Genomic DNA, 25,426 nt, shown 5'->3' with positions numbered 1-25,426 from the left:
AATAATCAAATATATTATTTTTAATTGACCTATACAAATTTATAAAAAAATATAAAAAATTTAATATATGTAAGTTAAAATATAAGGGAAAAAACCGTATAAATTAACTATATTTTATTTTCAGTTGTTCTTGTTTGTCAGGGTGTTTGTGTTTCTTTGTTACTCTTGCGTGTGTTTTACTTCCCCAAACTGAGAACAACACAAGAGTGTGCGCGTTTTTTTTATAGTTAATAAGAGTTTAGAGAGGGAGAGAGAGAGAGAGCAACAGCAACACTCATCTTATAATCATTTGGAGGATAATAAAATTTCAATTTCGCGTGTCTTCGTTTACATTGGATTCAATTCTTTGAGGTACGATTACGACATGAATGAATGATCACACATTCACACTTCCCTCTTCAATTGAAGCTCAGTTTTATTCAATTGCTGCCATTTCCTTACTTCTTCATTCTCTCTCTTTCATACTTGACACCTTCTACTTGTGTTCTGTTCATGCCCAAGTCAGAACCTTTTAGCCTTTTTTCTCCTACTCATTTGCTTTTTCGCTGCCTATATTATTTTCTTTTTACAGAAAATAATATACGGGTATTCTCTCTTTCTGTGCGTTTTGGTTTTTTGAACCCTTAATTTGTTTTGAGCTTTTTAGTTTTTAAATTTTAGAAAACTACTTTGTTATTCCATGCACCTAGATACATATGAGGTGGAGAAACAAGTGAAGCTTCTGTTTCCTACGGTTGGAGGAAACCAGGACTTGGCTTGTGATTGGCATTCTCTACATTTGTGATATGTCAAGAACAAAAAATTTGAGAACTTTGATATCTTCTTGTGAAACAATTTATTAAATTTTTCGTTAGCATTCGTAAGGACAAAGGGCACCTTTCAGAGTCTTAATGAGCCTAGAAACATTAGCATCCATTAGGACATAAGGGAACCCTGCATAATTATTTCCTTTATATTATGTCACATGCAGTGTCTGTAATTTTGGAGCATGCTTTCATTTACAACTAGGGTCAGTGGTTTTCCAACATGATGAAAAAAAATGAGTGTTTTAGGTTGGTCACACGTTGATGTTTAGGCTTTGATGTAGAGATCGATGTTCAATCCATTTATGAATACCACATCTTTAGTATTTGTTTCGTTCAGGTTTTGATGATTTTTTTCACCATTTTCAATTGTAGGTTTGTTGCTGGAGAAAATGTCACATTCTTAAAGATTCAGAATATCAGAAGTATAATATATAGCTGAGACTTCTGTAACAAGAAATAAGAATGCCAGGCATTCCTGTTGCGGCTCGTGCAACCTCGTATGTTAAGAAATAAAAATGCTTTTGACAAAAGCATTTTGTAACATAACCAGTGATTATGTCTGTTTTGCACTGCAGAAGCCATCCTGATGCTTGCGAACATTTATCTGCGGAAGAAGAGCTTGCAGCAGAAGAGAGTCTTTCAATTTATTGCAAGCCTGTAGAGCTCTACAACATTCTTCAACGACGTGCTATAAGAAATGTACTCTATCTGATTTGCTAAAATTATCTGCCTTGTAAATAATATTTTATGTGATTATTTATCATTTGTTTTAGACTGTGTGTAAGGCATCGGGCTGACTATATTCTTGGTGACATTATAGTTTTCTCATAAATTTTCTGGTCATCGAAGATATTGGGCCTCTATAAACTATTATGACATGTTCTCTTGCTAATTGAATATGTCTCTGTTATGTAGCCATTATTCCTTCAGAGATGTTTGCACTACAGGATAAAGGCAAAGCACAAGAAGAGGTAAAAGTTACAATATAATGGCTTCCTTCTCCAGATTGATTTCTTTAACAGATTTACATCAGTTATGTGCCATATCTCCATGAGTTTATTATGCGAAATTAAGTTTAAATAAAAAGAATTTTTTGGTCATATCTCTGTGCTTTGACTGTTGAAATGAACTTTTTATGATTCAGATAGATGCATGTATTCAATATCATATGGGTAAACAGAATAAATGTGTGTATTTGCTATTGTCATAAAATTAGCGGCAACTTAGGTCTTTGATATGAGGAAGAGGTGTTGACTTAGTTTAATGAACAAGTTTAAATGTGTGTATTTCCTTTTGTGGTTCTAAAATGAATTAGGATTAGGATTGTCAAATATAATAGTTCTTGTGGACATATCAAATTGGTCCCCAACAAAGTATCTAGTAATTTCATTCCCTTTGGCTTGATAAATTTCTTACTTTGTTTTTTTTAAAGAAGAAAAGGAAAAAAAATCTTGTTCTAATTTTGAAATGAAAATTAGGTTTCTTTATGTAAACCTCGCAATTCCTTTTCTTGTTGTTTTTATTGATATGGTGGTGTTTGTTTATTCTTTCAGATAAGCTTGAATTTATTAAAATTTCTAGCAATTTCATGAGACTATGTGTTCCGTCTGCTTTATAATTTAGTATATATAAATATTGATTTGAATATGCTAATGATTTCTGTTATTTGCATATTTAGAATACAAATGACAGTTTCTCTTACAAGGACAATTACTGAAAGCCAGAATGTGTTTCCAATGTATATCTGTCTTGCAAGGCGTGTTGCTGATGTTGGAGCTTCAGAGGTAGGAATACTTCTTAAGCTGAATCAAATGTTATTCCTTATACTAATCAGTTCCTTACTTCTTAGTATAAAGAGCCTGTATCTAATATTTTTTTCCTACCTGTACAATACCTTTTGTTTTAACTTACTAAAAAACAGCATTCTGCTGTGTATCGAATTGGTCGGATTTTCATCTTTCGAAATTCCCCTGGAATTGATTTGAATACTCAAGTCCAAGCAAATTTTACACTCCCTGAAGTCAATAAGTTAGCTGAGGAAGCTAGATCTTGTTCACTTGATATCTTGTTTGTCAGCACTGCCACTGGTATGCATATACTTAGCTACTTACATGATTCTATTGTGAGTAAGTTCCTTCTTATCATTTTATGACTATTTGCTTGCAGTGGAAAACTCAAATTTATCATCTGGAGTCAACGCAAACTCGATGCCTTCAGATCTGAGTCATCTTTCTTCTTTTGAATGTGAGATGTGTTTAAATTGCTAATTTGTCAGACAAAAAACATGTATGACCACATTACAACCTTGTTATTTAAGCCACTTTTTTTTTTATTTTTTTTTAAAAATTAATGTACCATGAGGGGACTCCATACCTGAAGGGTGTGGAATAATCCTCATTAGGGCGTGTGGCTTGACTTTGTTCACAAGGTACTTCTAATGGGTGTCAAACCTAGTAAAGTCCTTATGTGGAGCTTTGTGTGCTGAGCCACTCCTCATGGTTTCTCAAGCCACTCTTAGTTTACTTTTTTTTGTATGTTTTTCTCTTTTTTTAAACATAAAAATTTTGCTTGGCCATCATGTTGTTGTTGGATTGTTGATTCTTCTATATTTATCCTTCCTCTCATAATGAGTTCATGGCATATATTATCCATACATAACAAAAAAAGAGAAACAAAATTCTCTTTAATTTGCTTGAATATTAGTATCTAGTGCTACTGCTACCCAATCCACAGCTGTCAAATTGGGAATCATATCAAGATTGTTTATTCTAATTTTGAATCATGAATTGTGAATCATAACAGAGTAAGTCCATGGTTTCCTAAACATGTAAAATACCAGTAAACTATTTTGGAAAGAATGTTATGGAAGAATTCTTGACTGTTTTGATTCATTGAGGACTGACTATAGGTGATTGATTGACATCTATACAATTAGATACTTCCTTTAGTAAATGCAAGTTGGGGAGGCAATGTGTGCTTTAACCTACAGCCTTTTTATGGTGTCTCTGTATTGTACACTTCCAAAAAATGCACACATTGTATTGTAGCCAATTTGAGCTACCTAGTCCGATCCTTGCCACCTCATTCGTAGTTAAATTATAATTTTGGCGCAAGATATAATGGGCTTGTTAGAGGCACAAATTATTACTGACCTGCACCAGACTGCCTAAGCAAGGATGCGATGGTTCTCAGCAATATTTATTAGAATCAAGCCTGATTTTTTGTGACCCAATGGAATGATTTCTTGTCTAAATATCTTCGGAAACACAGTGAATATGAAATAGATCCTAGGATTGGTTCCTCAATTTGATGGATAATTCATTCCACAGTATATTGTAAAGGAAAATGTTAACTTCCGCCCGGACTATGTTTAAGCAATTAAAAATAGTAAGATTTTGTTGGAAAAGAAAACATTTATTACATTGAAGATACAAAAGTGTATTAAATGATTTCTTTTCCAAAAACAACTTACTACTCTTGGATGCTTATAATCAGCTTTAAGAGCTTAGGTTAACTAAACTGAAAATATCATATAAGGTAGTCTAAAATCTAAAATATTCAAGCATACAATAAAAATATTATGAGATGATTTATAGATATTACACTCCCCGTCAAGCTTAAGCTTTATGATTGTTACAAACAAACACTTAAAGAAAATAGCATATCGAGTGGGCTCCATAAAACCAGCCTGGAAAAACTGCTTAGTGATGCTGGAAATGTTGAAGAGATGAGCATTGTTGAAAAGATAACTTAGAAAGACAGATAAAATGATAATCATTGTGAAGAGCTGGTTGGAAATTTCTTGCCTAGTGATTATATTGAACAAGAAATAAAACTACTCCACTTGCTTCAAACCACAAAGAAACAAGTGAAACACAAAAACTTAGAATTTAAGTTTGCGCTGGTGTGAGTCATAGCCAACATAAGTTACCATTGCAATGATTGTTGGTGGGAAGAGAAGTCACAATTTGTTGGGAAGTCCCACACTGCATGCCTCAATTACTAGTATAGAGTATGAAACTTGAATGTGTTTTTTGTCTCTTGCATATGACCCAAGGGTCTGAATTTATACATGTACAAGAGAATCTATATTTCTTACATATTATTACCTTAATAAAGGTAATCCTGATATCCTACTGTAATTACGCTATTTTACTGGCCTAATTACTATAATTACACATCATGGCTAATTACTATATTTACATATCAACACTTCCCCTCAAGCTGGGGCATACAAATCATATGCACCAAGCTTGTTACAAATATATTCCACTTGAAGCCCTCTTAAGGATTTTGTAAAAAAGTTTGCCGACTGATCGTTGGAGCCAACAAAGATTGTCTCGATTTCTCCTCCGAGAATCTTTTCTATAATAAAATGGCAATCAATTTCTATGTGCTTGATTCGTTCATGAAAAACCGAATTAGATGCTATGTGTAGTGCAACCTGATTGTCACAAATTAATTTCATCTTATCGACCTCTCCTACTTTAAGTTGTAGGAGTAATTGTTTTAGCCAGGTAAGTTCACACGTGGTCACAACTATAGCACGATATTTTGCTTCTGCACTGGATCTAGCAAAAATGTGCTACTTCTTGCTTTTCCATGAGATTAAGTTCCTCCCAATAAAAATACAGTATCCCAAAGTAGACCGTCTATCTGATGGTGATCCAGTCCAATTAGCATCAAAGTAGCTAACAATAGCAGAGTTTCTCTTATTCTGATAAAGCAGCCCTTTGCCTGGTGCATGTTTGATGTATCTGAGAATGCAAACAACAGCATCCCAATGGCTGGTACAGAGAGTGTTTAAGTACTGGCTGACTACACTTACAGCAAAGGTAATGTCTGGTCTAGTAATGGTGAGATAGTTGAGTTTACCAACCAAGCGTTGATACCTTTATGGGTCTTTCAAAGGCTCCCCCTGACCCAGAAGAAGCTTGATATTGGGCTCCATAGGGGAATCAGTTAGACGACAGTCAAGCATGCCGGTTTCAGTAAGAATATCAAGGGCGTATTTGCGCTGATTGAGAGAAATCCCATGGCTGGATTGGGCAACTTCAATGCCGAGAAAATATTTGAGAGGACCGATATCCTTGGTCTGAATGTAGGAACAAGTGATGTTTGAGGCGCTAGATGCCCATGCGATCAATGCCAGTGATAACAATATCATCCACATATACCACCAAATAGATACAGGTATGTGTGGAAGAGTGGAGAAAGAAAACAGAATGATCAGCCTCACATCGAGTGATGCCAAACTGTTGTAAGACAGTACTAAAGCAGCTGAACCAAGCACGCGGGAATTGCTTTAAGCTTTACAAAGAGCGCTGAAGACGACAAACCAAGGGTATTAAAGCCAGGAGGCTAGTCCATATAAACTTCTTCCTGTAATTCACCATGGAGAAAGGCATTTTTGATGTCGAGATGATGTAGGGGCCACTGATGTATGGCAGCAAGAGCGAGGAAGAGATGGACAGAGGCAATCTTGGCTACTGGTGAAAAGGTATCGCCATAGTCGAGTCCAAAGATTTGGGTGTAGCCCTTGGCTACTAATCTGGCCTTTAAGCGGTCAATAGTTCCATCAGAGCCAACCTTAACAGCATAAATTCAATGACAGCCAACGGTGTCTTGCCTGGAGGGAGAGGAACAAGGTCCCATGTGCCAGTGGAGTGTAAGGCAGCTATCTCATCTCTCATTGCATTTCACCAGCCAGCATTAGACAATGCCTCAACTATAGTCTGTGGGATAGACACAGAATCCAAGGAGGACACAAAAGCAGAGTAGGAAGGAGATATACGATTATAATTCAAATGACAAGAATAAATATGATTAGGATTACGAGATGACCTAACACCTTTGCGCAAAGCAATAGGGAGTTCTTGTGCAGGAGTCAGAGGCGGAGAGGCGGTTGAAGTAGTAGATGAATAAGGAGGAATGTGCTTCGATTGCAATTGTTCAGGAATCGGGTGAGGCCTTCTATGGTAGGTTAGAATTAGGGGAGGAAAGAGTATTGGGGCAGGAACAGGTAGAGGAAAAGAAGTAGTACCTAACGAAACGATGTCTAAGTGAGAGGTAGTGTTAGAGGAGGCGGAGAAGAAGGGATAACTTTCGAAGAAACTGACATCGGCAGAGACTAGGTAATGGCGGAAGTTGGGAGAATAGCATCTATAACCTTTCTGAAGACGAGAGTATCTTAGGAAGAGGCATTTTAGTGATTTGGCAGTGAGTTTGTCACGTCTTGGAGAAAGGTCATGGACAAAGCAGGTACACTCAAAAACCCAAGGAAGAAGAGAGTAAAGAGGTTGGGTAAGAAACAAAAATGGAATGAGGTACCTGAATGAAATTGGTAGGTGGATCTGACTATATGGCAGCTCTGTATCAGAGATAGTCGTGGTATTCCAATGTAGGCATAGGAATATGAGAGGGTATGGTAGGGGCTGGAGATGACATGTGAGCAAGATTCACACTAGGATTCTGGCCTCTGGCCTTGGTGAGACACTGAGCCTCAAGATGGCCAAAATGTTTGCAGTAGGCACAACGAGGACACGGACGAGAATAGGTGTTACTACGTCCCCTTCCATGACCGCCAGGAGGAAAGGAGTTCAGCAAGAGTGCAGTGGAATCAAGAGGAGATGTGGGAAGTGGGGTTGCTGCAAATGATTGAGGAGTGGACATGTGTAGTAGCTGCTTAGAGATAGAATCAAATGATAGCACTGTGGGGCTAAAAAGAACCTGATTGCGAACAGAGTCAAGTTCTGGAGGAAGGCCGTGAAGAGCAAGCACCATGAAGAATTCGCTTCGCAGTTGGGCATGTTTTTCAGCATCACTAGTAAATGGCATAAGAGCATTAAATTCAGCTATCAAGCTGTCAAGGTTACCTAAGTAAGTTTGCGTATTCATGTCCTGTTTCTTGATGGAAAAAAGGTTGGCAATGACCGTATAGAGACAGTGAACTTGATTGGAATAAACTCGTTTTGCACTTAAAGAGGCACTGTTCTGTTGGATTTTTGAGTTTTTTCGTTATTTACATGTATGTTTTGCTTAAGACCTTTGACCTTATAATCTTAATTACGAACATGTCATAAATTTTGACTTTTTTAAAATTATTTTTTAGCATTTATATATATAGTATTAACTATTTAATTTGTACATAAAATTTCTACACTAGCGGTTATCCTACTATGTACTATCCTGCAGTAGCATTTTTTGTGTTGGCAGTTATGCGCTGCTATATGAGATTGGTTACTATGCCTGTTGGGCAAATTCACTTAATGCCAACTGATCTTAAGATGGAATTTAACATGGTATTAGAGCCTATACTCATTTCTGTTGCTTTTGTGGCTTGTAGAGCAGATCTCTGTTGTTTTCAATGTTTTCCAATGTGTATTGTCTGGTCTAGCACACATCTGTGGAGGGGGTGTTAGAAAGTCCCACATGTCTGGTTTCAATTACTTGAGATCAGTTTATATACCTGTCGGGCAACTTCAATCTAACACAATTGCTATGATTCATTTATGGGGTAAGAAGCATAAATTGGGTAAAGGTCATTATTTTCACTCTCCCTCTTAATGCTATGCCAGCATTGAAAACGAATAATAAAAAAGGAAATTCAGCGTGCCAGGATCCTAAGGAGAGTAGGTGTATGCAACCTATCCCCCTCCCCCAAGCCGCACAAGCAGAGAGGCTGCTTCTGGGATTTGAATTCTTTATCTGCAAGTCATAAGTTAACAACCTTACCATTGTAACAAGGCTCCCCATCCATTGGAAAAAGAACAATAATAACATAAAAGGGAAGATATTCAGCAAACACGAAGATTTAACAAGAGCATACTAAGAAAAGAAGAAGAGAGATTAGAGCGAAATTCATTGAAACAATAGCAGGATGAAGGAAGAACCTGAATTTGAATTGCTTTATATTTGGCGCATAACCAATGGGAAGAAAAGAACTATTTGAAATGAAGTGGACCTAACCCAATTTCAAAATTAACTTGATGGCGAAAGACTACCAAAGTCTTATAAGGGTTATTTTGGCCTTGTTCCTAGCCTATGTGGAACATGGAACATTTTGACAAGAATTATGGAGATAAAGGCATTGTTGTAGTGAAATTTCTTATTCCAGTGAACTCAATGATGTCATGGAAGATGGTACTGCACTGATATCTTGTTGAAATTATTGGATTTAGGTGGTCAACTGAGAAGGAGGGAAAGAGATAAGGAAGACTCTGAAAAATAAATTATTAGATTGATATGGTGTGTTGATAATGTGATACAGAATACTAAACTGATGTTCTTATTTATACTAATAATTAGGCCAAGTACTAGGGTAGTATTGCCATGACAAGATGAAGCCCACTAACGCAACAATAATATTAACACTCTGACTAAATAAGTAAACAAAAATCAGGATACATTAATAACTCCTAGGATTGCTTCCTAAATTAGTGAACTGATAGATTCCATAATATTTTCCACAAATCATATAAGATATTCTTAAATATTCAAATTCACAATAAAGATATATGAAATATTTTGAAGATTTTCACTAGTCATGTATTCACTTTTCCTGAGTATTTTGATTTTTTTAATGCATGTTGCAATTCCTTCAATTTTTTTCATTCTGTGCTTGACAGCTAGAGAATACTGCCTTTGCGGGAAAGTATCTTTAGAATCACTTTATATGGCTTGGGATTGTTTCCCGAATTTTCGTTTGGGACAGCGTGCTGAGATTATGTCAACTGTGGATTTGCTTCCATGTATTCTGAAGGTATGATATCTTTATAGGAATAATGATTACAACAATTATTTTTTTAGGGGTAGAAAACAGTCATTACCTGCTTCCTTTTGTCCTGTTTAAAGTATATTCTATGTGGGGGTACTATAATTTTGGGGGAAGGATCAATTTCACACTATTATCTATTCTTCACAACTTGCTTTGTGTTGCAGTCCGATTTTCACAATGAGGATACAAGAGTCTCCATTCAAGTTCCCTGTAATTTAGATAATGTGGTTAGTTCTGGCTTCAAGTCATTTCCCACTGGGCAAGAAAATCCTGCACCTAAACCCCAAAATAGACATTGATATTGAATGGTGGATTTGTATTAACTGCTGCTTGTTTCTTTTCTGTTTTTTGCGGCCAAAGAAAACAACATCAAAGCAAGTACAAATCACAATTTCTGCAGAAGAGTTTGGGGCCAAAGAAAAATTTCCCTACCTTTCATATGCACGCAGTGAAGTACCTTCCTCATCATTATCTCATATCATTAGGTAAATTTTATTTTATCTTGAGCATATATTGGCCATTCAATTATATTCTTAAATTTATACTTAAGCTTAACTAAACTCCAAAAGCTAGCTTGTAAGGTAAAGATTGCTTTAGCCTTTGTAAGCTCTTATTATTAGGTCATATCTATAGTTAATGTGGGATCTCAACACCCCTTCATGTTTAAGATTGAATATCCAGAGCATAGTAGCCAATCTCAGATAGCGGCGCGGAGCAGCCGACCCCAAGATCGCTATCCTGGAAATTTAAAATACACCAAGTATAGATTATGCTACATATATATGTTGCAAATTTCAAATTTCAATTGTTTGGAGGGGTTCTCAGAAGTCATAACAGAACAGAGAAAAAAAAAATAGAACAAAACAGAGTGGGTCTTGTTGAAAATGAAGATGACTATAACTTGGCTGGATACAGTGAACAAAGTCATATTTTGATTGGAATGTAGCCCTTACCGCAAATGGGTCACGTTAGAAATGAGTAGGTCTTGCCGGAGATAAAGAAGATAACTGGAATTTGGCCGGAAAAGGACACCGGCTACTGTGAAGCTTGTTGGACGAAGCAGAAGTTGCCGAAGATGGTGAATGGGAGCACTTAGGGTTCAAGAATACTGAGTTTGAATGATACAATGACATGTAGAAATTGACAATCTAAAGGGGAAGCGAAATCCTAAAATTGCCCTCGTTAAAAGCCTTCTAATATTAAAAAAACAAGGGTAAATTTGACATTTCTGTCATGCATCAAATAGTGGCTGCGACAGCCACAATTTTCCGCAATTCCCCCCGCTCTAGCTGCTACCATAAACTGTGACGCTATGCACTTGGAATAGTGGTAGGGAGCCGCTCGGCTATGCCTCAATAGCGGTCTCTATGGCTGTTATTGACTACTATGATCTGGAGTGTGGAAATTGTAGGATTGTTTTTTATTTTTTTAACATTGTACTGAGAAAGTCATGGGGCCAGGTAGGTAGCATTGGAAAAGATGCAGGATTGGGTAGGTTGCATTGGAAAACCATGGCTAGGTTAGTTTTACTTGAAAAATCTGTGGGGCTAGGTTTTTCTTATAATTGAGGGTGGTCCAATATTGGATTTACGAGAAGTTTCGATATTATCTTAAATTTGGGTTGAAGCCTAACTCAACTATAAAAAACTAGCTTGTAATGTGAGGATTGCTTTAGTCTTTATAAGTTCTTATAAATCCATATTTGTAGTTTATGTTGGACTTCAACAATTATATTTGCAAAGCCTATGATTTGATATTTTTTTTCTCTCAGTATCTTATCCATTCTCTGAATAGAAATGAATTCCTTGTTAAAAATCCATTCTGTAAGTAGGGTTAAATGCTAATTAATGATAAATAATTTGCTGATGATGTTTCCCTCTAATTTGGAACAGATGCATATTTGTTTATGCTTTTTTAAGCAACAAGCTACATATTTGAAATAGGCTATTTGGTTTTTAGTGAATTTTGAGTGTGCATTCTGAGGCCCAATCTTGGAGCAATTGTTTTGATTAGTTTTATAAGTTTTGGAAGGAGTAAGGATGCTAATGCTTTATGGCAGTGCATCAATTCTGCTGTCCCTTGGTGACTTTATCAAATTGAAATTCTCTGTGTTATATGTGACTTGCTTTAAGATAAGATCCTTTAAATTGACTGTCTTTGTTCTTCACCTTCAAAATTATATTTCACATACATTGGTAGACATGCTGAGAGTTGGATGGCTCTTTTAGATTATTATTATTATTTGATCTCTGTTCGCCCTTATTGTTATCTGTGGAGCATATGTTACGGTCATTTACAAAACATCTCTCTTTTGTTATTCTTTTTAACTGAAAAGAAAATAAAAGTAATGGCACAGTTATTTAATTTCTATTAAATAAATTGTGGGGTACGTTTTAACTACAAGCTACTTGCATGGTCCAGGATGAGGGAAGGAAATGTCATGTTTAATTACAGGTATTACATTTTAACTTCTTGTATAATTTGTCATGCTCTTCTTTGACTTATATGAGTTTATGGTCATGGACTTCCACAGGGGGTTGTCTTTGTCAGATATGCAGAGGGATTTGAGAGCTCTTTAGTTCTGATGATTTCTATTTTTGTTCTGCACCCCATGTTTTCTTTGCTGTTAGAAAATTGCACCTTTCATTGTATTCTTTTTCTCTCTTAATAAATCTTTGTATTATAAAAATTGTTACAGGTATTACAATAATAAGTTGCAGAGAACAGAAGGTAATGTAAATTTGCTCTCTGTCTCTCTTGTTTATATATGTGATTGCTTTCCTTTTCTTTATGGAGTAATTTATGTACTTTTTAAACAAATTTGACAATGATGGCTAGATCCTGTAAAAGATATGTCTGTGTTTCTTTTGAGTTTTAATTTTTAAATATATTACAGTTCTGTTGTAAAAAATTTAGGGGTCACTTTCAAGTATGTGAAGAACATACTGTTTGGTACCATTGGACTGGACAAAAACATGATGGTAGATTTTCTGTTTACTATACATATTCATGTTTTCAACCCCTCCTCTCAACTTCATTAAAGTAGCTTTTGATTGTATCTCTAGATGGTAGAGACACTAGTTGAATTTCATAAAATTTTAGGACACTAATTTTTTGTTGTATGTTTAGAGTGAAAGTTAAGTGCTTCACCATTGAAGGCAAAAGATTAAAAGCCATTACTTGCTTTCCTCACCTAAATGCATAGGCTTTTAAGTTGACTAGTTATTTGAAAAGGTGTACAGTGTCTGTTTGCCCATGCAGATTTTTGTCTTGTTTCAACCCCCATTTTTTAATGTAGGGTAACCCGTTTTGTCCATGTTTTCATGCTTGAGAGGATCAAACCCCCTGATTTAATTTCAAGTGGGATGGGCATTCTAGTCGTAGCAAAAAGTGGTCAAACTTTCAGATTGAGTGAATCTTAAATAGCAGTTCAAGGTTATGGTTTTGTATCATATTATGTCTATTGGTGGAATGCAACTGATTGTGGTTCCTACCTATTGATGCATGCCTAGTCTTGAATATCTATGATTATTGTATCTTATATTGTTATCTCTTTCTTTCCTTATTGTTAATATAATGTTTCCTGGCAACATATCTAACAACAGAAAGTTTTGATTGCAGTCACTGAAGATTTCACCTGTCCGTTCTGTTTGGTTAAATGTGCTTGTTTTAAGGTTAACACTACTTCCTCCTTATAAATCTATAGTTTTTCAATATGATGTTGAAACCTGTTTCTAATGCTTTTGACACCACCTTTCTTAGGGTCTAAGATATCACTTATCCTCGTCACATGATCTCTTCAACTTTGAATTTTGGGTCAGTAACCTTCAAATCTCTCTATTGGTTGAGCGGTATTGAACCATCAGTAATTAAGTACAAATAATTTTGCAGGTATCAGATGAATGTCAGGCTGTAAATGTGTCTGTGAAAAATGATATCTGGAGATCTGAGGTCAGGATAGTTTTGCTCAGATTTTTCTTTTGTAAATCTATTTTATTATTTTTAATTAATATCTAATTTTCATACTTTGTCTATTTACAAATTGATGCTTCTAATTGGTTCCTGGACTTCGTTAGATGATATGATTTTGGGCCTTTATATCTCCTTCACTTTGTTTATTCATGTGCATATTTTTCATACAATAACAACCTAGTCTTGTCCCACTAGGTGGGTTTAGCAACTTAGATCAACAGCATCATTGGGCTCAATAAAAAATACTAAATTAGAATTAATTCTTTTGGAATAAGGTCTTTTTAAATGGTTTCTGCTAGTCTTGTTCAGTCTTCCTCTACCTGTTTTAACTGGTCTATATCCATTTGATTCATTATTCTGCACTGGGATTACTTTTGGTTTTCCTTCAATGACAAAACCAATTTAGATGAGTTTGTGTCATCCCTTGAGAATTTGCTAGACGCCTAGACCAACTTTCTCCTAGATACATTTATTGCTGAATTTATCTTGCATTTCCATTGATGCATCTACCATAGTGCATTGCCAGTCTTATTGCTATGCCTGTAAGCTTCAATTTTTCTTTCAGATTAAGAGGAACTTTACAATCATAAACTTTAGTTTTTCTTCCAGATTGTTGCAGATGGTGTGGATCCAAGAGAACAAACATTTTTCTTTTGGTAAGCTATTGTATTTCTCCTTGAATTTTGTTGGCTCTAAATAGTTTTTTAACATTTTATGAAGTTCAGTTGTCATACTCATATCATGTCTATATGCAGTGCTAAGCCCCTTAGACGTAGAACACAAAAGAACCTATCTTTGAAAAATGCAAAGGATGTACAACCAATGGTCTTAGACTCTGACTTTCTTGCAGGAGACACTGATATGCTGGAGAAGGATGATGGTACGTATCTTTTGCCACTATATCAGCTATTTAAGTCAGTGATCCATTAATTCTCTTGAAAACGTGTAGAAAGGGAAAATCTCTCTCTCTCTCTCTCTCTCTCTCTCTCTAAGTCTGTATACAATACCTGCAGTGTGCTTTCCCTCCAAAATCACAACTTTGTATATATGTATGTATGTATTTCATTTGAGATATCAATGATATAATGAAACAAATAATGAAAGCAAGTTAATAGATGACTAATAGAGAAACTAGATGGCAATGAAACACAATTTTTAGGAGACTAGAATTGGAAAAAATTAAGGGACTAAATGAGAGAATTTGAAACCTTTGGAGGACCAAAATCTTATTTAAGCCTTTATATCATTATATAGATCTATAGTACTAAAAGTTCATTAAAATAGTCATTTTAAATTACTAATAATTAGAGATATAATGATAAAATTTAAAAGTGTCAATTATTATTACAAAATTTTCAATTCATATAATCTTTGTGAATTCATTCTCTCTCACGTAATGTGACATTACTATTTTTGGGTGAAATATCTTACATTAAGAGTATTTCTCACTTTTCAAGGTGAGAGTATTTACATTTATTAGTCTTTCATGTTCTGTTATCGATATAGTTTATTTTCAAAAATGAATCTTATTTCTTTAATTTAGTATCATTTAATATAATAAAATATTTATTACTAATAATAAAATAATTACTATTTTATAAAGTTATATAATTACAAAAGGTCATGCACTATGCTTCTTATATTTTTATTTTAAAAACTATTTTAATTTAATAATATTCTTATAATGTCTAAAAAACTCATAATATAGTCCTGTATATATATGTTATAGATTATATGTTATAAACTTTTGAAAATTACAATGAACATATAATATTGACATTAAATTCTGTGTGATTTTTTATAAAGAAAAACCATTCTATAATTATCTATAAAAAATGATTTTATTTTGATTCTAATTTTTTAGATATTAGTATTAGAATTAATTACTTAACCATATTACAAAATTGAAAATTATTTTTATTTATATATTTAAAGATATAATAAAATTATAATCAAGTTAAGAAATTTTTTTTTTATGAAAGTACAGCATAAATTTTAAATTTGAATTAAATATTACAATTTTAGTTAAATCTGCATTGATAATATGTGGACACTCATGAAACAAGAACGTTTAATTGTGCTATTTTAAATGAAAACATTTTTAGAAATTATTCTCTTTCTCATTATGCCGTATGATCCTCTGCATTCAGCATATATATTTTTTAATTTAATATTAATTTGAATTTTAATTTTTCTATAAATTTTAAAATTTTATTTTTTATTTACTTTTATTTTATATAATAAATATTTAATGTCAATAATAAAAATATTTATTCTATAAATTTTTTAAAATTTAAAATAATCATGCAATATATATTTAGTTTTTATTTTAAAAATTATTTAATTAAAAATATCTGTACATTGCACAAGTAATATGATTATATTTAGCTTTTGTATTATTGATAGTAAAACAATTGGTTATCATTAATAATTTTATTTAATTTTCCTTAATTAATATGATTACAGGAAAGAGATATAATTCAATTTAGTGTATGAATGCAATTTCTTGTAATTATATATTATTAAATGTTAATAAAAGTTATGAAAGTATAACTAAGATTAATTAAAATTATTAATAAAATCATAAAAAGGACATGGAATAAAAATTATATAAATTTTTGTATCATAAAAAGTGTTGTCACAATATGCTAAAATTAATTTAAAAGACATTATTATTATTAGTTACTTTATTTACACAATTCACTTGCAAGTATTAAATTATGTTTATAAACTTAAATGAAAAATACAAAAAAATATTATAATTTATTTAATTCTTAAATTTTGATAAAATGAAGTATATTTGTATTCATTTATTTTGTATTTAAATAACTTTTCTATTAAAAGATTGTTTTTAGAATATTTTTCATTATAATTTTTTTAAACATAAATAATTTAATTCAAACTTTTTCATTTAAAATATTTATTTAATAAGTTCCAAATTTAATGAATACATTAAATTAAAAATTAACTGTTTAATGCATGGCCTAAAATATCTTCTGTAGCTAATCTTGACTCAAACTTTTGCAATAAGGTTCTGTTTTTCCTATTTTCATCAAAAGGGTTATTAATTGCTTTTCCATATACGATCATGGTGTCATTGTTTGTATTTGTTTTTAGCTGGACTTCCTGCTTCAAATGGCTGCATTATTGCTGCCAGAGTGTTAGGAATATGTTACATGCTGCTATGACATTGCAGGGATTTCTACCTCAATTATTCGATCACACCCTGACCCTGACTCTGTCCAATCAATATCTGACTGTGATCATGGGACCTCAACAATGCTTCAGTTTGCAAAGACAAGAAAGCTGTCAATTGAGCGTTCTGACTCACGAAAGTATGTCCTACAGGCTTGTTTCTCTATCCTTGGAAAACAAAAACAGGTTTTAAATTTTAGGGAATTTTTTTATACATTATTACAAGGAAGAAATCTCTCATAACTAGAGTGCTAAAATCTTCAAGAAATGCAAGCCTTCCAAACCAAAATATATAATATTGCAAATTTTAATGATATTTTCAAAGCAATGTTTCACTAACATATTAGTGTGATGAACAGCTGTAAACCTGATAGATCAGTGATGCCTCAATGGTCGAATATATATCAAATTTATGGGTTGTTTTAGCTTGTCAAATATTTGTTAAGAATTGCCATATTGTTTGGAGAGTGGGAAACTGAGAACAACTAAGCTTTTGAGAGAGAGAGAGAGAGAGAGAGAGAGAGAGAGAGCTTATTGAAAAAAGAACTAATTTGTTGATGACTTTACAATGGTGATTAGTATTTTAAGGACTAGAACATCAATTTGGTCTTTAAAAGATATGTAGTCTTTGGAAGAAGAAAATGTTAAAATTAGTCCTTGAATGTGTGGTCTATCATTCATTTTAGTTCCTAAAAGAAGAAAATATTAAAAATAATCCTTGAATGTGTGGTCTATTATTCATTTTAGTATCTCATCTAGAGTTTATTAGTAAACTCTCCCAAGGATGGAAACATGACACATTAAGTACACAATGTGACTAAAAGAACACTTCATTAGCATGTCACATTGCATTTAATGAGTCACATTTTCATCTATGTGAGAGTTAACTAACAAATTCTATTGTGCGAGTACAAAATCTAGTTGGTTGTGTGATTCTAATCATCAAAGTCTCCTTTAAATGACAATTCTTTTATCATGATAATGGTTTTCTCATAGTACTCAATCCTGGATAGCGGGGCAGAGCATCTTACTCCAAAAATGCTATAGCAAGATAGCGGATAGTGGGATGACTACTTTTCTGAATTTTGAAATACACCTAATATAAATTATGTTATATATATATATATGCTGGAAAATACAAAATTAATACCCAAATTAAAGACAGAGAGGGGTTCAGAGAAGAAAAATAGAATAGAAGAAAGAAGAAAATCACAACCAAGAAGGAAAATAGAAAATAGAGTGGTCAGTCACCGGAGAAAGCTCTAATGCCGATGGTTTTGCTAGAAAACATCTGGGTCATGTCAGAAATAGCTTGGGTTTCACCGGAATGAAGATGACCAAAAAATGTTTCTGTCACGTTGGAAATAGCTAGGGTTTCGCCGAAGATGAAGAAGATTGGAACTTGGCTAGAATGACTTGCACCAAAAACCGATGTTAGAGATGGAGGACAAAGTGAGTTAATACACAGGATTGATTTTGATTTGTCAAAGGCGGAGGAGAAACACATAAAACAGCAATATAAATTGGGGGGGGGGGGGAGGGAGGGAGGGAATCCCAAGATTGTGCCCCTTGAAAGCATTCCAATGGTCAAAAGGGGGGGCAAAATTGACTTTTTGCTATGTGATATAGCAGCTGCTATTTGTGACGCTACAGCTGTTACATGAAACTGCGATGCAATGAGCCTGGAATCATGACAGGGATCCGCTCCACTTTGCTCCTCTGTGATAGTGGGCTCTATAACTGCTATTGACTATTATGGGTTTTCTAAATATTTTCATATAGCTTGTGTAGTTAAGTCAAGGATATAAATTGTTCTCTTTTAAGGTTTTTTTTTTTTTTTGGCTAACCTTCTTTATAGTTTTTAATATAACAATTTTTTTAAAGTCTTCTATTTTTATTTTTGTATGATTAGCATAAAACATTTTATTAAAAATCATTTTTTCTTTAAATGGTTATAAAATATGATTTATTTTCATTAGCGAGTATAAAGCATTGAATGTGGAAACGGATGCTACTTAATGTCGGCTCAGTTTGAACATCTGGTTCAGTGAAAACACAGTCACATCATGGTCAGATTTGGTGACAAATTTGACACTGTATTCAGCTTTTGGAACCAAAGCTGCCACCACTATGATTGGAATTCAGGTGCTATGTTGGAATCAACCACGGGAAAACCATTAGCATTTGTTGTTGACTGATTAGGACCAGAGGAATCAGTTGGAGATGAGTACTATTGTGATTGTGTAAAGCTATGTTGTTCTTGAAGAGTATTTTGCTTACTTTTCAATGTGTGCCTGCCTCTTGTGCTAGAAGAGACTCAATTTTAGTCTCTGCAAGAGGCTCCAAGCAGCTAGTAAGAATAGTAATGAAAGCATTATATTCATTTGGAAGTCCTCCAAGGATCGCTTCAACATGATCAGATTTGAGACTGGATTTCCTATTAAAAATGAATTTCTTGATGACTTTACAATGATGATCAGTATTTATAAGAGGAAAAGCTTTCTGTGCATGGTTGGCTGTTGGTACAGCTATCAACAGAACTTAAACAATTATCAACTAACAGCCTCAACAGCTACTATGTTAAGCTATCTCTAATAATGTTAAATTTGGGATTCTTATTATATTTGGCTATTGATTTGTTTATTTAGATATACTTGTTATGTATTTTTGTTAATTAGCAAGGTCTATTAAGTCATCATGTTAGTGTTGTGTCAAATTGTTCTTCACATTTGATTCCCTTACTGGTTTAGTGGTGAGTGTGATTGGAGTTTATAGACTTTCCTTGCATGAGTAGTGATGAAGTAAATTATCAAATAACTTTTCCTAGTTGTGATTATCATTCTTTCTATATATAATCTTAATGGATTCTGCTCTGACAAAGTTATTTTTAAAACCTTTCAGCAGTGCTCTCTTGAGGAAGCGACAATTTTTTCATTCTCACAAAGCCCAGGTAATGCATAGCCACCATTTTTATATTTTGTTTTTGTATTTTTATTTTTCTTTGATAATTTCTTTTGCTGTTAATTGCTGCAAAACATTGGATTTCGTTTAGAAGATGGAGTTTACAATCTTACTCTTCTCTTCAGTTCGGTGCCTCAATGTTTTGAAATTGGTTGTCTCTTTTAATGAATTTGTTCAAGTGCAGGCAGCTCATACCTATAGGATTCACATCAATATTTGTGCATGTCATGTTATTTATTATATCATGATCATTATTTTATATTTAAATAAAAAATAGTAAAATATTACCTCAACTCTTCATAAATTTATTAATAAAAAATTAAATGTTTAGATGATTATATCAAGTTAAACAAAATTATCAATTATAGTTTTGAAATACCTTTTATAGTTAAATTTGACATATTTTATACTTTTTTATAAGTATTAAATATATTTAGTATAAATATTTCCTCTGGTTCTTTTATAAGAAATGACTACCGGTTTTTTTGTGGCTCTAATAAGAAACAAAGATCCATTTTTAAATGAATTAATTGATAAATTATTTTTATATCCTTATTTATTGTGAGATTTGTATTAATGAGACACTCATCCATTACACATAAGTGGTTATATTCATTCGTTTAATATATAAGGTACCCATTTAACCATTTAATACTATGAGCATTTCTGGAATACAGTATAAATTTATAACATGGAACTACTTTGGTTGTGAGGAATTAGTTATTTGATTTTTATAAAAAGGACCATAGGGAGTATTAAATATAGTTATGATAAGATGGTATATGGAAACATGACTAATGGATCAATGATGGAGAACTCTTGTCCAGCAGAAACTGCAAAAGTACCTTTGATTTTATTTTTCTTTTCGTATAAAAAAGCATTGGGGTCACCATTGAACTGTTTGTCTTCTTGGTGGCTTGGATAGTTTTTAATTGGTTTAGTGGTTCCATGACTGATTCTGTTTACATGTTTAAAAGGTTGAGTAGACCATCCAGTGGTCTGGTTTACAGTTTAATTGTTCTATCCAATCAGTTCTTTCAATCATGATCCTAATCTGTTTGTTGGAGTGTGACTAATCTCTAATTAATACTTGTTTCTCTGGTGATTAGATTTGCCACATTGTATGATTTCATTACATTCATATTAAATCCCTATTTTCGTTCTCCAAAGATACAAGCATCCTCACCTAGATCCTTAACCATGAAGATATCATCAAATTGGTCCCAAATTTGATGACATTTTTGTATAATTGAAAGACAATATAATGACAATTTTTTCAAGGACTAAAGTGATGACTCAGTTAGAATATGGTGCGGATCATGTATCACATGGTAAAAGTGCATTCACTCCTTAGCCTAGGAAATAGGTCCTGCTTATATCTATCGTATACTGCATAATAATCTATTCCATTCAGAATCCATTGTAAATCTCCCCCTCTAAATTCAATAGATGATTGTACCTTTAGAGGATGAAAAGAGTTTACTCTTATATTATGAAATTTTAGTTTTTATTACTCTACCTAAACTTGAGTTATAAAAAATATCTATCCTAGGACTTGTACTTGTTCAAGTAGCAACTTTAGTTCCATCCATGTATCCTAGGAGAGTACCTAGGAACTCGGACACAGTCCCATTACTTGCACAACAACATGGCCCATTTAGGATTTTCAATTTTGAGATGAGAGAATTAACCATAAAGATTCAATTCGTGAGTTGTGTGTGTACATTATGAAAATGATAAGTGTTGTTAGAGTTTTCTATTTTAAATTTAATATTTTTAATAATTTGTGGGCAAGGGGTGGGATGGGTACTAAAGCACCCATACCTGCTCCCGCAACCATTCTTGTATTTTTTTGTGGGTAAATATCTATACTTAGACCTAGAGGGCAACTCCTCTTCCCATCATGGATCATTTTATGGGTACCCATTGAGTCCCAAGTCCAATTGCTGTCCCTACTCTCCATGGGCTCACTTTTGTTGGGGAATTTACATTTATTACTTTCAAGATCAGATGGTACGAGTGGCAAAATAATCCATGTGTCCATAATCCAACCAATCCATCCATATGTAAGTTCAATCTGTTGATATAAATACATATGTTTAATACTCTCTCAAATTGGAGCATATAAATTATAGGCACCAAGCATGTCACTTATATAACTAATACGGGGCAGCTCCAGCAAGCAGTGGGCTCACAGGGTGATCATGGATTAGGGTTGCCTCTCACTAAGCTCTAGATGCCATTTTGAAAAGGAAGAGGAACAAGAGACGAAGATGAATCCATGTGTTTAAATTACACAATAGAGCATATATTTATAATATGAATCATTAATACACAGATTAAATATAAGAATGTACAGTTATCTAATTACCACAATTTCAAAGATATAACGTTCCTTATTTACAGTATTATTATAATTACATATTTTTAACACATCCATTATAATTCAAATCAAAATTCATCCCAACTACCCATTTTACACCTCTGTCAGATCGTAATAAAATAGAAGACTGCTTATCATAATCAAGTTGGCTTAAATATGTAGTGAAGCTTTCAAATTTTTTTGAATAAAAGTGAAATAAGTTCTCATGAAACAACCATGAGCAGGGAAACAAGGAGAGGCCATAAAGAAAATCTTATCCCATATTGTGTTTGTTAATTTTTACAGTTAACATTAGCTTGGCAGTAGATGTGATGTCAGATTTGAATTTCTTAACAGTCAGTTAGCTTGGTTTAATTTTCTAAAGCACAACTTGATATTATCTATTAAATTATAAACTGAGGGTTGTTATTTTTGGTGAATGGAGCAGCTTAAATTTCAGTAGCAGTTGAATTTGTGAAATGTAGAAAGCTACCACAAATTGCGTGCTAGTTTTTGGTTTGATGAAAGTGATCATTGTTCTGATATTATTACAACATAACAGTGGGGCATATTAGTGTGAAATTGTGAACTCTATTCTGTTTGTGAAGTTATTTGCTTTGAGTATTAAATAACTATTGTTAGATTGTTATTTTATTTTATGTTTGGTTGTAATTACTAATTAGTTCTGGAAGACTGAACAACATTTTCTGCTATTGAAGATTGTCATGTTTCTTAACATAGTTTCGTTTCCAGCATTATTCAATTCATTATAATTAATATTTTTTGTTTTTATTGCCATTATATGGCCAATATATTTGTTATTCATTTTTCTTTTCCTTTTTCTTAAAGCCAATGTCAATTGAACATGTTCTATCAGACAAAGATAGCGAGGATGAAGTTGATGATGATGTTGCTGATTTTGAAGATCGAAGGGTACATTTAGCTATATTGGATTTTTGTTTTCATATTCTAAAATTTCAGAATCCTTACTGTAACTGTTGCTGGTACAGCTATGGATTATTATCTGGCAAGGAGCTTAAGAGTGATTTCTAGGATTAATTTTCAATAGCTTATCTGCATGGATTAATAATTGGAGTCAATTTGGGGTTTTAGATTGTAATTCCAAATTATTGAAATACTTGATTTTTACTTTTAAGCAGAAAATTAAACAATACATAGTGTACACAATCAAATAATGAGCATCACTGCATGCATACAATGAGCACTTGAGTTGAGCCAAAAACCAGATGACAATTTAAAACCTGGACTTTTCTGAAACTCACTTGTTAAAATGATTAAATCTTATATGGAAATTAAAGGGCAATAAGGTGATTGACTTCCTCGGAGGTCACTCGGTTGTTATTTTACTTAACTTTTGAATTTGTTCTAAAGTTACGGTTCAAGGTGGTGGATGACACTGCTTTGATACCATTTAATACAATATAGTTTTGAAAAGAGGTAAAGGGATAATAATAAACCTTGTTGTGTTTGTATGTAATACAAAGTTTACATAGACACAAATACCCTTACTTTGGATGCATTGTAATTCAACAATACTAGTCCATAAGAGTATCCTAATTACATTGCACCACACTTAATAAAAGTTGCCATATGGAATCATTTACTTCAAGTGCAGTTTAATTGGACATGTGGATGTTTCAACCAAGTTTTTACATTTTTCTAACCTGAAAAGTAACCTTGATTCATTTGCATTGGATTTCAATTTTCTGCATAGGTTTAGGTTGAGGCATGATGTCAGATTATGAAATTTCTGTTGCAATTTTTATTATGTTGTGAGCAATCATTCATTGACGCTGATACATTGCAGATGCTAGAGAATTTTGTTGACGTGAGCAAAAGAGAGAAGAAATTCATGCATATGTGGAATTCATTTGTTCGGAAGCATCGGTAAGCTCTTTGTTTCTGCTTGTCACTCTATTTGTTGTATCTTTGTTGATTTCTAATAAATTTTATATTTTATGCTGAATTTACCTTTGAGCTTAAGGCGATGTGCTGACAGATGGTCACATATTTTCAGTTGAGCTTAATGTGATGTGCTGACAGACGTATTTCTACTTTTTCAATTTTTTTTCTGCTTGTGGCAGTGTAATTGCAGATGGTCACATTCCTTGGGCATGTGAGGCTTTCTCCAAATTGCATGCTGCTGAGTTTGTTCAATCCTGCTCACTGGCTGGGTAACTAGCATCTCTCGTGTTTCAATTCACGTTTGAAGTTTACAGCTTGTTTTTTCCCTCATCTTGTGTTGATGTTTTCTAATTAATCAATATAAGTTTTTAATTTACCTGATATTCATCAGTCTTCTATAGCAAACAAAACACGACAATATGTTGCCATGATGAACCACATATACCGACAATACATAGTAGTGGAAATGTTCAAAATTCTGGACTATCTGGAGGAAAGGCTAGTTTTTGATAATTATAATGATGTTTGAAATTTCCCATCCTAGTCTACAAGTTTTTCATGGACTTGGTGAAAAAAGGAGTGTCTTTGTTGTTCTCTTTGTAAATTTTTACTCATTATGGTGGTTAATGCTTAAATTATTAAAGTTTGTTTTGGCGTATATCACCAGCAATTCAAGATTGTTGCAGTGAAGGAGAACATTTATTATTTTCTGTAAAATTAGTTTACCTTTAATGTTAATATAGTATTGTATCTAAAGTTCATTGTAAAGGAATACCGAGCTTCTTTTGTGTTAATAGTAAGATACTAAGATTTTATTATTTATGTATATAGATCTAAGAGAATAATTATTCATTTATTATTTTGGCAGGTGTTGGAGAATATTTATGCTCAAATTATTCAATCATGGTCTTCTAGATGCTCGGACCATGAATGAATGTAATATTATTCTTGAAAAATACCATAGGCAGAATTCAGATCCCAAAACCTAAAGGAAACTCATTTTTGGCTCTAAATTGAAGAAAATGATGGCAAATAGTAAGGGCCTTTTTTTGGTCTTTTTTCTACCCATTAAGAGGTACGAATTGTAGTCAATGTCTTCTGGGGTTTCAATATTGAGTTCTTCTACTCAGAGGTACTGTGATGCTCGTTACCATAAACTTGTCAAGGGATAAAATTTCATCCCTCGGACATAGAACTGGGGAAAATTTTAAGTAATTTTATATTGAATTGCATTTACATGATTTTTCATGCCTTCTGCTTTCCCTATTTCATTTTTTACGCCAAAATTAAGTTTATAACGGGGTTTCACTTTATTCTTTCATTTTATTTTAATTATGATCCGTGTCTCAAGTAACAAAATCGTTTCATGCTTGCAAGAATTGTGTATATATTATGTGATCAAAATAGGCCCTTTTGATCAATCTTAGG

The 25,426-nt window shown here is 33.2% G+C and overlaps 1 protein-coding gene across 4 annotated transcripts; it reads left to right on the top strand.

Moving 5' to 3' along the window:
• Positions 1–223: 223 nt before the first annotated feature.
• Positions 224–25,237, top strand: LOC113870844 (polycomb group protein EMBRYONIC FLOWER 2). 4 transcript variants are annotated; one of them, XM_027507349.1, is made up of 23 exons: positions 224–351; positions 1,179–1,303; positions 1,382–1,505; positions 1,722–1,777; positions 2,485–2,590; positions 2,728–2,893; positions 2,973–3,050; positions 9,434–9,567; positions 9,747–9,809; positions 9,943–10,067; positions 12,004–12,036; positions 12,281–12,312; positions 13,204–13,256; positions 13,345–13,398; positions 13,474–13,533; positions 14,164–14,210; positions 14,310–14,434; positions 16,751–16,889; positions 19,651–19,699; positions 22,922–23,005; positions 23,901–23,980; positions 24,178–24,267; positions 24,867–25,237. In XM_027507349.1, the coding sequence occupies exons 2-23, from the start codon at positions 1,269–1,271 to the stop codon at positions 24,985–24,987; spliced, it is 1,854 nt and encodes a 617-aa protein (XP_027363150.1). In that variant the 5' UTR covers positions 224–351; positions 1,179–1,268; the 3' UTR covers positions 24,988–25,237. The 4 variants fall into 4 exon arrangements, 3 of the variants coding, with proteins under 3 accessions (XP_027363150.1, XP_027363152.1, XP_027363151.1); XM_027507351.1 differs by having other exon boundaries at positions 247–413; positions 19,654–19,699; positions 24,867–25,235; XM_027507350.1 differs by lacking the exon at positions 224–351 and adding an exon at positions 451–500 and having other exon boundaries at positions 24,867–25,228.
• The last annotated feature ends 189 nt before the right edge of the window (positions 25,238–25,426 follow it).

The sequence above is a fragment of the Abrus precatorius genome, unplaced genomic scaffold, assembly GCF_003935025.1.
Source record: "Abrus precatorius isolate BTA unplaced genomic scaffold, Abrus_2018 Scaffold7, whole genome shotgun sequence".
Taxonomy (NCBI): domain Eukaryota; kingdom Viridiplantae; phylum Streptophyta; class Magnoliopsida; order Fabales; family Fabaceae; genus Abrus; species Abrus precatorius.
Note: the sequence above shows the minus strand (reverse complement) of the source record. Positions and strands in the feature narration are given on the sequence as shown.